The sequence below is a fragment of the Hypomesus transpacificus genome, chromosome 8 (genome assembly GCF_021917145.1).
Source record: "Hypomesus transpacificus isolate Combined female chromosome 8, fHypTra1, whole genome shotgun sequence".
Lineage (NCBI taxonomy): Eukaryota > Metazoa > Chordata > Actinopteri > Osmeriformes > Osmeridae > Hypomesus > Hypomesus transpacificus.
The window spans coordinates 4,166,725-4,180,526 of NC_061067.1; the positions used below are offsets into that span (position 1 = coordinate 4,166,725).

A 13,802-nucleotide genomic window follows, 5' to 3' on the forward strand; every position below is an offset into this window, starting at 1 on the left:
TCTTTTTACCAAAGTCTAGTCTGTCCCAACCCCTGTGTAGGCTCCTTGTGATGTGATTTACGTGTTTTGTTTTTGCCTGATTCTTTTGTTCTGAATAACATTTCTTTTTTGCCTGATTGATTTCTGCCTGAGATTTGTTCTCTTTTTGTGACTGTTGCATTTATATTACTGCATTTTGTTCCCCCTCCTCCTCACCATCTCCCTCACCCCTTCAACCACCCCCTCTCTTCCCTCACCCTGCTCCTTCCGCACCCTTTCATCCCGTCCTCCCTCACCCCCACTCATCCCTTCACTCACCTTCTCTCACCTCTGCACCCAACTCTACCCCCGACCTCCCTAACCCCCCTCTACCCCTCCTCTTTCTACCCATACCTCCCCCTCCTTTAACCTCCCCCTCGTCAGGGAGCATGGTGGAGTCCTCGCAGGGTGGGCAGCCCCCCCCAGCAGCAGGAGGAGTCTGGGCAAGGGGGGTGGGACAGGGACAGCCCTAGAACCCGGCCCCCCCAGGACGCTGCTGCCTGGAGCATGAGAGTGGTAAACACAGAGAGACCCCCCACCACCAATACCTCTTACACTCAAACTGCAACCCCTCTGACCTCTGTCTGTACCTATCAGAGTCTGCCCCGATAGTTGGATGGATAAATATATTGATAGATGGGATAGTTGGATGGATGGAGGGGAGATGATGGCTGAAGGATGTGGGACAGCTGTTTTGGGTGGGAGGGAGAAAAGGGAGACATGGAGTGAATGTGAAATGGGGGAGGGGTTTGGGTGGAGGACAGGAGAGGAAAAAGAGAGCTGGGTAGAGGAATGAAGGAGGAGGATTGAGGAGGTACAGTAATGAGAGAGAGAGGGAGGGAGGGAGAGGGAGAGGGAGAGGGAGAGGGAGAGGGAGAGGGAGAGGGAGAGGGAGAGGGAGAGGGAGAGGGAGAGACTACAAAAACACGAATTTTTTTTCTTGCCCATTCCCACCACATGTATGTATTCAGCAAGCCCCACATTATTTAAAATAATGTCCAGAGTATGTATGTTAATTTATGTGAGCTATGTGAATGTTTAAAAAATGGGGAAGTAGGGGATGTGTGTGCGCGTGAGAGAGAGAAAGATACATTGTGTGTGTTGTATCGGAGGTATGCAGGCTCTGTGTGTGTGGGTGGGTGAGCGTTTCACCATGGGAGTTTGTTTGTGTGTGTCTGTGGGTTGCTCTAGGCTCTACTCTGTGATGACGAGATACTGAGTAAGATGGAGATGCAGGCATTAATGACATGTTTAATCTCTGTCTCTCTCTCTGTGTCTCTGTCTCTCTCTCCCCCTTTCATTTCATCATCCCTCTGTCTCTATCTGTGTCTCTGTCTCTCTATCTCTGTCTCTCTCCTTCTTTGATTCCATCATCTCTCTCTCTCTCTATCTCTCTATCTCTCTCTATCTCTCTCTATCTCTGTCTCTCTCCCCCTCAGGGGCGAGGCTCAGGGTTCCCAGGTAGGCGGAGACCCAGAGGAGCCAACCTATCAGGGCGAGGAGGGCGTGGGCGATCCAGGCTGAAGGCTGACCCCAACCTCATGGTGACCCCCGGGGTACGACACTTTTCTCTCTCCCTGTTCCCTCATCCCCTCATCCCCAGGACCTCAGCTGTCCAGTTGGGTCTAGACGTGTTGGTGGCCTGCAGTTGTCATCAAATTGTTATCAAATTACTTTTTATATCCCTGAGGACTTTTTTGTGGAGTACACTTGATTTAATCAAATAAACCCACTTCTCTTTAGTCTCTTCCTCCCTGCCTCCCTTTCTCTCCCTCCTCCCATTCCTCCCTCGCTCTCTCCCTCCCTCTGCATGTATGAATAATAGAGTTGGTAAATGTGCTTCGCTGGGCCCTGAGCTATGGGCGCCCACGTTAACAAGAAACCACTCAGGCCCTGAAATGCTGCTGGCGTGATGGTTGTGTGTGTGTGGTTCAGTGTTTGCTCGTGAGTGTGTGAGAGAGAAGAGACAGACACAGACAGAGGCAGACAGACAGAGGCAGACAGACAGAGGCAGACAGACAGAGGCAGACAGACAGAGGCAGACAGACAGAGGCAGACAGACAGAGGCAGACAGACAGAGGCAGACAGACAGAGGCAGACAGACAGAGGCAGACAGACAGAGGCAGACAGACAGAGGCAGACAGACAGACACAGTGTTTATGTATGTATTGTGGACTGGTATAAAGGTTACATAAACAGACTAGCCTTCAGAGACACTTGAGAGGTGTGGGTATTCCTCTGTGTGCCAAATAATAGTGCAGCAACGAACACAAAACCAGCATGTACAGTCTAATAGTAATCCAATAGCTTGTATAGGACTTAACTAAGACTATAATTGGATAGTTTCTCAACAATATACACACTCACTCACTCACTCACTCACTCTCTCACACACATACACACACACACACAGGATGGTTGTGTTGATGAGATGTTTCCTCCCCAGGCCCTGATGGTTGAGCAGCCTTACATGGTGAAGGAGGAGGAGGAAAACAGCATGCACAACACTGTGGTTATGTTTTCCACCTCCGACCACTTCACTCTCAGACAGGTGAGCTTGCTCTCTGTGTGTGTGAGAACATGGCTGTGTAAGGAAGCACGTTTCTCTTTCCAGACGACATGGCACACTGTGTTGGTAAACTTACTCCACCATCGTACACACCCGGAGCGAGGTCATGAAGAATCCTGATCTGTTTGACTTACCTTGTTATTCACCCCCTCCCTCATCCCTCCCTCACCCCTTCATCCTGTCCCGTCCCTCACCCCTCCCCTCCCCAGGACATGTGTGTGGTGTGTGGGAGCTTCGGAAAGGGAGCAGAGGGCCGACTGCTGGCATGCGCCCAGTGTGGCCAGTGTTACCACCCCTTCTGTGTTAACATCAAGGTGAGGAGTTGGCTTGTTCGATTGCTTCGGAAGTGAATTAATGAATAAATCAGTGCGATTTATTGAACGACTGACTGCCTCATGGATTCATCCCGTGTGTGTGTAGATCACCCGTGTGGTCCTGAGTAAAGGCTGGCGTTGCTTGGAGTGTACGGTGTGCGAGGCGTGCGGTGAGGCCAGCGACCCCGGGCGGCTGCTGCTGTGTGACGACTGTGACATCAGCTACCACACCTACTGTTTGGACCCTCCCCTGCACACCGTCCCCAAGGGAAGCTGGAAGTGCAAGTGGTGGGTACACCTGTCAATCACACTGACATCTAATACGGTTAAAAAATAAATAAAAAGAGACGGTTGTCTCCACATTCCCCTCCCTCCCTTTCTCTCTCCCTTCATGTCTCTTCTCCCTCTCTTTCATGGTCCCGCGCTTTCTCTCTCTCGATGTCTGTCCGTGTATATCACTCTCTCATTTTCTCCTTGTCTCTCTCTGCTTCCTTCTTCCTTCTATCTATCTTTCTTTGTCTTGCTGTCTTAACCTCCCCCCCTCCCCCCCTCGCAGTGTATCAAGGTTTCCAGCTGTCAGACGGGGGAGAGGGTTTGCGGGGGAGGGGGGTGGGGGTGTATTCCCTCAGGTCAGGTGTGATGTTACCATGGCTCGTCCTACTGTCAAACATTCTTAGAAGCTGTTGCTGTGATGACTCTGGTGCCTGTTGCCTACCTCTGACTGCCATTGGGAGTCCTGTATGTATGTAAGGAGCAGTTGTTTTTCATGTGCAAGTATTGATTTGCATCTCTCGCTCTCCCGCTCTCTCTCTTTCTCTCCCATCACCCCCTGTACCAGGTGTGTGTCCTGTACCCAGTGTGGTGCCACCTCCCCAGGCCGTGGGTGTGAGTGGCAGAACAACTACACCCGCTGTGGCCCCTGTGCCAGCCTGGAGTCGTGCCCGCTGTGTGCCAGGAGCTACCGTGACGACCAACTCATCCTGCAGTGTCGCCAGTGTGACAGGTGGGCATCCTCCCTTTGTTTCTCTGGATCCACCTTTCTCTGTCTCTCTCTCTCACTCTTTCTCTCTCTACCTTTCTCTGCCTCCATGTCTCTTTCTCTCTGCTTCCCTCTCTTCTGTCTTTGCCTCTCTCGCTTTCTCTGTCTCTGTCTCTCTGTCTCTCTCTCTTTTTCTACCTTTCTCTACCTGTCTCTCTGTCTCTCTCTCTGTCTCTCCTTTTCCGTCTCTCTCTCTCTCTTTCTTTTTCTCTCGGTCTTTCTCTCTTTCTCTCTCGGTCTTTCTCTCTTTCTCTCTCTGTCTCTCTGTCTCTCTCTCTCTCTCTGTGTAGTGTGTTCATGTCTGGTTCTATCTCAGGTGGGTGCATGCCAGCTGCCAGGGTCTGAACTCGGACGAGGACGTGGAGAATGCTGCTGATGACGGCTTTGACTGCTCTCTTTGTACCACACATAGCCTGCCCTCGCATGGTGAGACACACACACACACACACACAGTCTGTCCTCACATGGGGAGCTACATACAATCTGCCCCCACACAATGAGACACACAAATACACATGCAAATATACACACACACATGCAAATAGACAAACTCACAAATGTGGACACTGTGCATGCATGCAGCTCCTCTATGTCTAGTGTGGTCTGTCCTAGTGAACAGACCAGGCTGAGAGGAAGGGCCCGAAAGCCTAGAGGATATATCCTAACTACCCTGCATCCTTCCACTTCTTCTTCCTGCCTATCCCTCTTCCTATCCCTTCTATGTGTCCTGTCCTAATATTAGCAATGTTAATGGACCACAAGGAAGCTCCAATCATGGCCCAGATAGTATCCAGAATCCGAGAGACGGGTAAGTGACAGCAGACCAGTCAGACTGTGTGCGCAGACCCCCAGTAGAGTCGAGCAGGACCCCCCTGTAGACTCCAGCAGTGCTGACCGCTCCTCTCTTCCCTGGTCCAGAGCACCAGAAGACCTACACCCAGGACGGCGTGTGTCTGACCGAGTCGGGCCTGTGTCAGCTCCAGAGCCTGGTAGTGCCCTCGTCACGGCGCCGCAGGTCCAAGCCCAAACTGAAGCTGAAGATCATCAACCAGAACATTGTGTCTGTGCTCCAGACCCCCCCGGACCCCCACTGTGAGCTGTCCCGCGACGGAGACCTGGATGACAGCAAGGGTGAGAGCTGGAGGCGCCACGCCCCACCACTCGCAACACAAACTGTAACCCAGCTCACGGGAAAGAGATATTTCTGTCTGAATGTCCTGCTCATAGAGGAGAACTGGATGTTCCAGAGACCGATGGGGGAGGGGGAGAGTGGGGGGTGAGGGTTAGAGGAGGAGAGGAGCAAAGTGAGGCAGGCTGAAGAGGAATTTTTCCAATCAGGAGATTTGAAATGCATGAAAATGCAAAGTAGAAAAAAACCCTCTTCTGCTGGAGTTCCCTGTTTCTGAGTGGAACCGATTACTTAGAGAGGGGTGAGAAAGGAGGAGAGGGAGATGGAAAGAGAAAAAAAGAGATGGAGAGAGGAGAAATGGGGGACAAGATAACAGAGGGAGTAAGTGAGCAAGAGAGGGAGAGAGAAGAGAGCAAGGAAATTAATTTGAAGAGGAGAAAAGGTAGGAAAGTGGGGAATGAAGGGAGGGAGAGAGGGAGAGGGAAAGAGGGAGAGGGAGGAAAGGAGAGTGGTTCTAACTGAGTTAATGCCCAGACCATCCATTAGAACAGAGGGCAGTGTGGCCAGACAGGAGTTAACGATGCCTAGTTTAACCCCTTACCTGCTGCTCTGCTCATACAGACAGTTAACCCTCTACTTACTGCTCTGAACACACAATATGAACCATTTACCTCCCTAAACAAACAAGATTGGGCACGTGTTCCAAAACTGCATGACTTTAAGGCTTTGAGCCTAGGTTTCCTCCTGTGAGCCACATGTTTGCCTGTGTTATCTTGCTGAGCTAAAGATGAATCCCCTCTTACGCGTGTGTGTGTGTAGCAGATATGATGGACTGTGACGTAAAGTCGGACTCCAGCCCTGAACGTGCTCATGCTGATGATGACGCCAAGGGGTCAGAGGTCACGAACGGCAACAAGAAGAGGAAGAGAAAGCCATATAGACCGGGTGTGTTACCATGTCAACCTGAACAGTACTATACCAGGGGGAGTGGATGGATGAAATAATTAATGAAAAACAGGAAATACGAGTGGTGACAGAGAAGGAGGAAGAGACTGAAGTAGAGCTGAGGCAGGAAAGAAGGAAGTTGGGGGAAGGAGAGTGGAGGAAGAGATGGGAGATGGGAGAGGAGAGGAAGCTGTCTTATTAGTCCTGGATGCTCCAGTGGAGTGTGTAATGGTCTGGCTGCATAGTCCTCCAGACTTCTTAAGTAGCATCCCAGAGTGCACTGCTTCTTGCCAACACAGCCCCAACTCCGAATCTTCCAGAAGCAGATCATCCGAGTGCCTCCACTTAAAAAAAACACAACGGAGACAGAAATTTCTCCCCCCTCCCCCTCCATAGAAACAGTCACATAACAAGAAGCAAGCCTCCAAACGGTCTCTCTCACACATGACTTTGCAGATGTTTGATGAGGAAGTATGTAGAGATCTCTTGGGTTCTGTGCTGTAACAGAACACTCTACTCAGCAGAACACTTCTCATCAGCTCCTCATTCTCTCTCCTTCTCTCTGTCTTACTCTCACTCCCCCCCTCCCAAGGCTGTCTTCTCCAACGCCCAGTGGCTCCTCACAGCCCAGAAATAGGCTCACCTGACATGCCTCATATCTTGTCCCTCTCTCTTCTTCTAACTTACACACACACGCACACACACATACATACACACACACAGGCCCAGGTTTGTTAGTTGTTAATGAAGACGAATACGAAGGCGTTGCTGTCAAACCTTTTAGAATTAGAGGCTGCCTACATTAATCACCCAATGGAGTTTGTGTTTGTGTGTGTGGGTGCAAGTGTTCCCGTGTTTTAGACTAACCGTGTCCTCTTTTCCAGGTATTGGTGGCTTCATGGTGCGACAGAGGAGCAAAGCTGGACAAGGCAAAACCAAACGATCCCTCTCCAGGAAGGATTCCACAGGCTCTCCAACAGAGCAGGGCAAGGAGGAAGGTAGGCACTCCTTTACTTCAGTCTGCCCCTCAGTTTCAACATTTCTAAAGGCTGTTCTAGAAGGAGTGACTCCCCTCTAACCCGTGTGTGTGTGTGTGTGTGTGTTCCAGTCTGGAATGATGGCGAGGGTGGCCCGGGAGAGGAACAAGCCCCTGTGCCTGTGGAGGGTCTGGAAAAGGTCAGGAAGAGATACCGTAAACAGAAGACCAAGCTGGAGGAGGCCTTCCCCTCCTACCTGCAGGTGAGGACAGCAGCCAGAGATGCAGGCCAGGGCTGCAGGCCAGGCTGTACAGTAGCATGGTGCGCTCAGTATACCCATAATGTTGTTGAATGTCCTAAAGGAGCAGCACTAGGTACTGTGCACTGTGGTTGAAACTGTGGCGCGGGTGCGTTTGTACTGTCCGCAGTTGTGTGTCAGAATGTGTTTGTGTGTGTGTGAAACCTTCATCGGAAATGCTGATGCCCTCTTGGTGCCAAGAGATCCCTCCACCAGACCAGCATGCTCAGGGGTGTGAGCAGCCATGCATCAAACACTCCAGCTGTCACCTCCTCTACCCCCCCACCCCCTTCTGCCTGCCAGAGGAGCCAGTGTCATCATTAATAGATAGACCTCGTCTCTTAATGTCTCACATCCTGTGAAGAGCCTTCACCCTGGCGTTCCCAGACAGACCCACAGTGGTCGGGGTCTTACTGAGATCGCCCGCACCCTGCCATGCGTTTGATGTCTGTTCATGGTTTTGCGTGTGTCCTCGCTACAGGACGCCTTCTTTGGGAAGGAGCTGATGGATAAGAGCAAGCAGGGGAGGAGGTCGGGATTCGAACCCATGGGTCTGAGCGAGGAGCCGTCTGGGCTGCGGGTGGAGACCAAACACCCCGCCGCTCGCTTCCTGGACCCCTCGTCCGACCCCCTGCTAAGCTCCTCCTCTGCCACGCCTATCTCTAGGACGGGAGGAGTGCTGCGTAAGTACACATCCCTGACTCCTTCTGTCGTCTCTATCACTTTCTCCACCTCTCTCTCTCTCTCTCTCCATGTCTGTCTTTGTCTCTGGATCTCAGCCCACTTCTGTTTTACACACACACTCACTCACACACATGCACACAGCTTATAGTAGAGCAACCTAGTAGCAACAAAAACTCCCCTCCCTTCTGTTTTCTTTGGTGAATGACATGTATCAGTGTCTTGGAGCCGTTCAGGTGTGTGGTGTCAGCCTGTAGAGGCCTCTACCAGTCAGTCTGTTTGTGCCATTCCTTCACATCCTCATTCATGTCTAGGTAGACAGGTGTATCATACATGCATCCGGTGTGTATGATATGTATGTGCATCATACATGTGTTTGTTTCTGTGTGTGTGTGTATCACACTTGTGTGTGTGTGTGTGTATATCACTCATGTGTGTGTGTGTGTGTGTATATCACTCATGTGTATGGTGTACCATCTCCAGCCCATGATGAGGATCCCTTAGTGGACCTCTCCGAGGTCCTGACCACCGACGCTGACCTGCTGGGGATGCTGTCTGAGGAGCTGGTGAAGCCAGGGAGAGACTCAGGTAGAACACCTCAGACAATGTTCACCACCGCTGGGATGACTCACCTGGCCTGCCCCCCCCCCCCTCCCCCCCTCCCTTCTGTATCGTCCAGGAGTCTCAACTTGCCCTTGTGTCTGGGTCTCCTGGCCTGCCTCCCCTTCTTTGCACCCCCTGTCCTCCTCCTTTGCTGGGCTAACTCTCCTGGTCTCTGCCCTCCTCTCCTTCTAACCTGGCTCCTCACTTGTCGTTCACTCTCTTCATAGCTAGTCCCACATTCTCCCTAACACTGTTACCCTGGGAGAAACCACCCAGCAACTCGCATCAGACCTGAGTCAACTGGTGATGGGCATCTCTGATTGATTGAGCTCGCTCAGCACAATGGAATCATTTAAGTAGTGTTCCGAATCCTCCCCTACAGTGTCTCCCCCTCTTCCTCTCCCCCTCCCCCCTCTTCCTACCCCCCTACCACCCTTCTCCAGCTCGAGCCAGATAAAACCCAATATCTGAAATGATTTGATGTACTATTTGACCCGGGTCTGATACATACACAGCAAAATACACATGCACAAGCACACCCGCGCTCCCCAGCTCATTCACAGCCTTTGGCATCTTGTGTGTCTCTGTTACGTGTGATTGTATGGTTCATGTCGTTCTGACTCACTGTCTTCCTGCGGCGCTGTCACAACCTCAGCCTGTTGCTGTTTTATTTAGATTATAGATTAGTATTATATTTACCCCCAGGCTGGTGCTGTGGTTTTGGGTTCCTGTAACTCCAGGATTATAATTCTGTGGTTTTGTAGCTCTCGGATTATAATACTGTGGTTCTGGGTCTCTTTAGGTCTTGATTTAGGCCCTTTCCAGGTGGACAGTTCTCCCTCTCCCTTTGGTAAGATCCGTCTCCAGGCCCCTCTCCTACCCAAGGGCCAGTAGTGGGAGTAGACTTCCCCTGAGCTTTCCTGTGTCTTCTGGTGTTTCTTGATTCGTTCTAACATCTAACACCTTCTTTCACTGCTTACTACTGTTACTGTTGATGTGTTTTCTAAAGTGGAAAGGGATAGTTCACTCACATTTCTGGAAGAAGCTAGTTTGTTTCCTTGCCTGGAAAGGAGTTCTGTGTACAAGGGAGGAAATGTTTTGGTGGATGAAATGAGGGTGAAATATTCCTTTAATCTTTCTCTTCTTTCACGGTTGAGCACTGGTTGTGTAACTACCTGCTCTAATCCTAACCAGCCAATCACACTACTGCTTTAACCCTAACCAGCCAATCACACTACTGCATGACAAACTGTGTGGTGTTGGGTGTATTGTGTCTTTGGAGGGGCTGGGTGTTGTTTAATCTTTCAAATTGTTTCAATTGTGTTTCTTTCATGATTGCTGTTCATCTATTCATTATTCGTTCATTATGGGATACTGCTTAATATTGCTTTATTTGAACTTTTACAAGAAGTTCTTAAATGTACTATTAGTAGCCAAGTATCTCCAAGGTCAGGAAGTTTTTTGTGCTTGGGTAAGCAGCTGCTGTGTTCACCACCTTGAGCCTGGATGACATGAGTGTGGATGACAGTTGATTATTAAGATAAATCATCGCAATACCCATATACCTGTAATTATTTTGGGTAATTGATTAAGCCTTCATCTGTTGTTATCCTAGTAACTTATGAAAGTGACTCATTTAAAATAGAAGGAGCAATTGTTTCCATCCTTTTGTAGCTGTTCTCCACACTTGGTTGAGCAGGCAACACAAATTAGCTTTGTGTTATTCTCACCATTCTATAAAAATGGTGTTGGGAAGAAACAGTGTGGCGCTTACCATTACTTGACAGATCATCTCTCTCTCTCTCCATTCTCTACCCCTCCTCTCGCTACCTCTGGGGAAGGACGAGGAAGGAATGTGATGCATTTGTGGACTTATTTGTTTAAATATACTTTGTGTGTTATTTTCTAGCTGGTCTGGACATTGGCCCCATCACAGATGACCCCTCTCTGACCTCTCCGCCCTCAGCAGGGGGACGGAGCTCTAGACCAGTGCAGGATGAGCCTCTGGATGCCATCTTGAGTCCTGAACTGGACAAGATTGTGACTGATGGTGAGACAACACTGCTTCATTCTGATGACCAGTACAGTTTCCTTTGATTTGATAGAATACAATTATTTAACAAATCACAAATTATTAAATGTTCATGTTTTTTTTCCAGGTGCAATTCTCAGTAAGCTCTACAAGATACCAGGTTAGTTTCTCTACTCGTACGATTTAAGATTAGGCCAAATCTGTCATGGGTGGGTTTTTAAGTTTATACAGGCAGAGGTCTAACCAAATGAACTGTCGCCCCCTACAGAGCTGGAGGGGAAGGACGTGGAGGATCTCTTCACTGCTGTACTGAGTCCCAGTACAAGCCAGACTCTGCAGCCCCCTCACCCCCACTCAGGCCACCCTCCTGGGCCCAGCAGACCTGGAGGCATGACCCTACAACAGCCAGGTAAGCACTCTTTGTGAAGGAACAGTCTTCATAATCCAGAAAAGTCTGTGTGAGTAGACTAAATTATATTTTGTATATGTACATATACTGACACCGTGGTTGCTATGACTTACCTAGGCAACGGTGGAATGTTTCCACGAATGCCCACGATGAACGGGATGATTGGGCCCAACGCCCTCTTTCCTCCAAATCCCAGGATGCCTGGCGGTGGCAACTTCTCCCCACTCCATAGAATGCCCTTTCCTGAGAACATGAGGTAAACCAAGATGTACCATTGCCTCTGTGTTTTCTATTATATGTTGCTTTCATGTTGTCGATTATTTGTCTTTTTGATTTGTTAAATTATTGCTTGTTGACTAATTTGACAAGAAACGATTAAGTAGAGTGAACAGTTGAAGGCTGTCTGCTTTACCCTCCTGTCCTCAAGGGATAAAGGCGACAAGCAAAGGAAGAATTATCAAAGGCTTATCAAAGAATGGCCCACAACAGGATGGTTCTCTCAAATCCGTATGCACGTCTGCTTCTCACTCCTGTCTCGGCAGCAATGAGGCGGGGTCTGTGCCCTTTTTCAAGAAGAATATTTTTAGAATTGTTTGACTCAACCTTTTGGTGTTTTCCCCCCCTTCTTCGCAGGGACAGGAAGTTGAATCAGATGGGGGGTGATGTGATTGGTCCGTGGAGTGCGTCCGGCGCTGGCGGGGTAGCGGGGCCGCCTCCAGAGACGGAGTCTGAAACCATGTCGAATGCCCAGCGCAGCACCCTGAAGTGGGAGAAAGAGGAGACTCTGGGGGAGATGGCCACCGTGGCTCCTGTTCTCTACACCAACGTCAACTTCCCCGCACTGAGGGAGCAGTATCCAGGTGAGGGAGTATGGGTGGATACATACACACGAGGAAGAGATACCATCATTCTTGTTCCCACACATAAACACACAAAAACACACACACACTCTGTAAGCTAATGAACTAAGCTCTGCTCATGGCTGTGTCTGTCTCAGAGTGGTCCACTAGAGTGAAGCAAATTGCCAAGATGTGGAGGAAGGCTAGCGCCCAGGACAGAGCTCCCTATGTGGTAGGTGACCCTGGTAACCACTTCTATAGTGTTAGGCTTAGAGGTCCACTCTGGAAGTCTGTGTGCAGACTGTGGGTTTGATCGAGCCGGATTCTGTTTGTGTTCCAGAGATGAATGGGAGAGAAACTGTGCTGATGTAATTGAATTGTAAACAAGCTAGCTGAAGTCAACTCCAGACAGGGCATTTGGGAGAACACTGTGTTCATGTCTCCTCTCTCCGTCTCCCTGCTTTCTGCAGATCTGTTTACGTCCCGGGGTCTTTGTTCTTCCTACAATTGATCGTTTTTTTTCCCCCCTGCTGCCTCTATTTGTATTTGGGCAGTTCCTTTGGGGAGGTTTTCAGAAACGAGTATGACTCTCTTCTCTTCTCCTCTCCAGCAAAAAGCGAGGGATAACCGTGCAGCGCTGCGTATCAACAAGGTCCAGATGTCCAATGATCCTCTGAAGAGAAATCCCCAGCAGACTACACCCGAACCTTATGACCCTAGCGTTTCCATGGAGACCGACTTGCTGTTTAAAGACCCCCTGAAGCCTAAGGAGTCTGAACATGAGTTGGAGTGGAAGTTAAGACAGGTGAGAGATGGGTGGAGAGAGAGAGGGAGGAAGAGAGGGAGGGATGATGTGTGTGTGATCTTCCTTAAAGGAGGGGGAGGAGGGGGAGGGTTGAGGACCGGGGTGAAGCTGTAGAGCATGGGCACCTTACAGCACAGGGTCTTTCAACCATTGCAGCAGGGCCTCAAACTAATAACACAACTTTAACCTGAACACATAGCCAGACAACCTGTTTTTAGGCCTCATCTAGGCCATTTAATTGGTGTTTCTTATCTAAATATACGTTTCTAAAATCTAAGAACCGTAGTATCTTCTATATGTATGCATGGAATACGGCCTTGAGTGTTGTTGGTTGAAAAGCCCTGATGTGTGGACCATTTGATAATGTAGATGCATTTCTGTGTGTATTTACTGGCATTGACCTCACCCCACCATTATAATCCTAGCTAGCGCATGTCATGTCAGCGGGGTAGACAGGGGGAGACTGGTGGATTAAAACCTAACCTGGGGGTCATGAGTTAAAAAAAAATATATATAAAAAAAAGAAAGAAAAGAAAAAGCCAACACCGTAACAAACATCTGTTTCTTAATGTGCATGGTTGAGTGAGTCTCGTTTATTTTTAACCTTCTTTTTTTTTTTTTTTTACCGTTTGGCTTGGTAATGATTCTCTGACCGTACAGTTTTACTAATTGTGAATTTGCATTGAAAAGGGAGAGTTAAATCAGATGTGGGGACCCGATAAGGCGCGGCAGGAAAAACTGGTCCCAAAAAGCAAAGCCATAAAATCAACCAATAAAGACGTCCTATTTGGACATTCCAACCAATCAACAATAGCTACCGGAGGTGGCAAAGTGTCTCTGGTAAGAGCTCTCAAAACCAAGTCACAGTTCAGGCACTCACCTGCCAAGAACCAATTTATATATATATATATTATTATATATTTACCCTATTTTATATATATATATATTTTAAAGACAAGCTTTTAAAGGTGTAAGTATAGGGCGTGTTGAGAGGAGTCATAGGGAGATGAGCTGGATAAGTGCTAACTTGTATGTGTCCACCCCTGTAACTCCAGTAGATTAGTTTCATCATCATATTAGTGTATTATGACATTACTGTTACACCCTCACACTGCCCCCCACCCCGCATGGCTTAACAACCACA

The 13,802-nt window shown here is 49.1% G+C and overlaps 1 protein-coding gene across 1 annotated transcript in view; it reads left to right on the forward strand.

Moving 5' to 3' along the window:
• The window catches only part of LOC124470501 (histone-lysine N-methyltransferase 2C-like), a 66,624-nt gene that overhangs the window by 34,195 nt on the left and 18,627 nt on the right, over positions 1-13,802 (forward strand). The window contains 23 exon segments of the mRNA XM_047024420.1: positions 403-534; positions 1,458-1,574; positions 2,465-2,569; positions 2,797-2,901; positions 3,008-3,189; positions 3,740-3,904; positions 4,257-4,366; positions 4,683-4,748; positions 4,859-5,071; positions 5,889-6,014; positions 6,899-7,012; positions 7,123-7,253; positions 7,771-7,972; positions 8,454-8,558; positions 9,376-9,423; positions 10,483-10,623; positions 10,733-10,765; positions 10,874-11,014; positions 11,132-11,270; positions 11,648-11,874; positions 12,012-12,085; positions 12,464-12,658; positions 13,349-13,498. Coding sequence (XP_046880376.1) covers positions 403-534; positions 1,458-1,574; positions 2,465-2,569; positions 2,797-2,901; positions 3,008-3,189; positions 3,740-3,904; positions 4,257-4,366; positions 4,683-4,748; positions 4,859-5,071; positions 5,889-6,014; positions 6,899-7,012; positions 7,123-7,253; positions 7,771-7,972; positions 8,454-8,558; positions 9,376-9,423; positions 10,483-10,623; positions 10,733-10,765; positions 10,874-11,014; positions 11,132-11,270; positions 11,648-11,874; positions 12,012-12,085; positions 12,464-12,658; positions 13,349-13,498 — 3,021 coding nt within the window.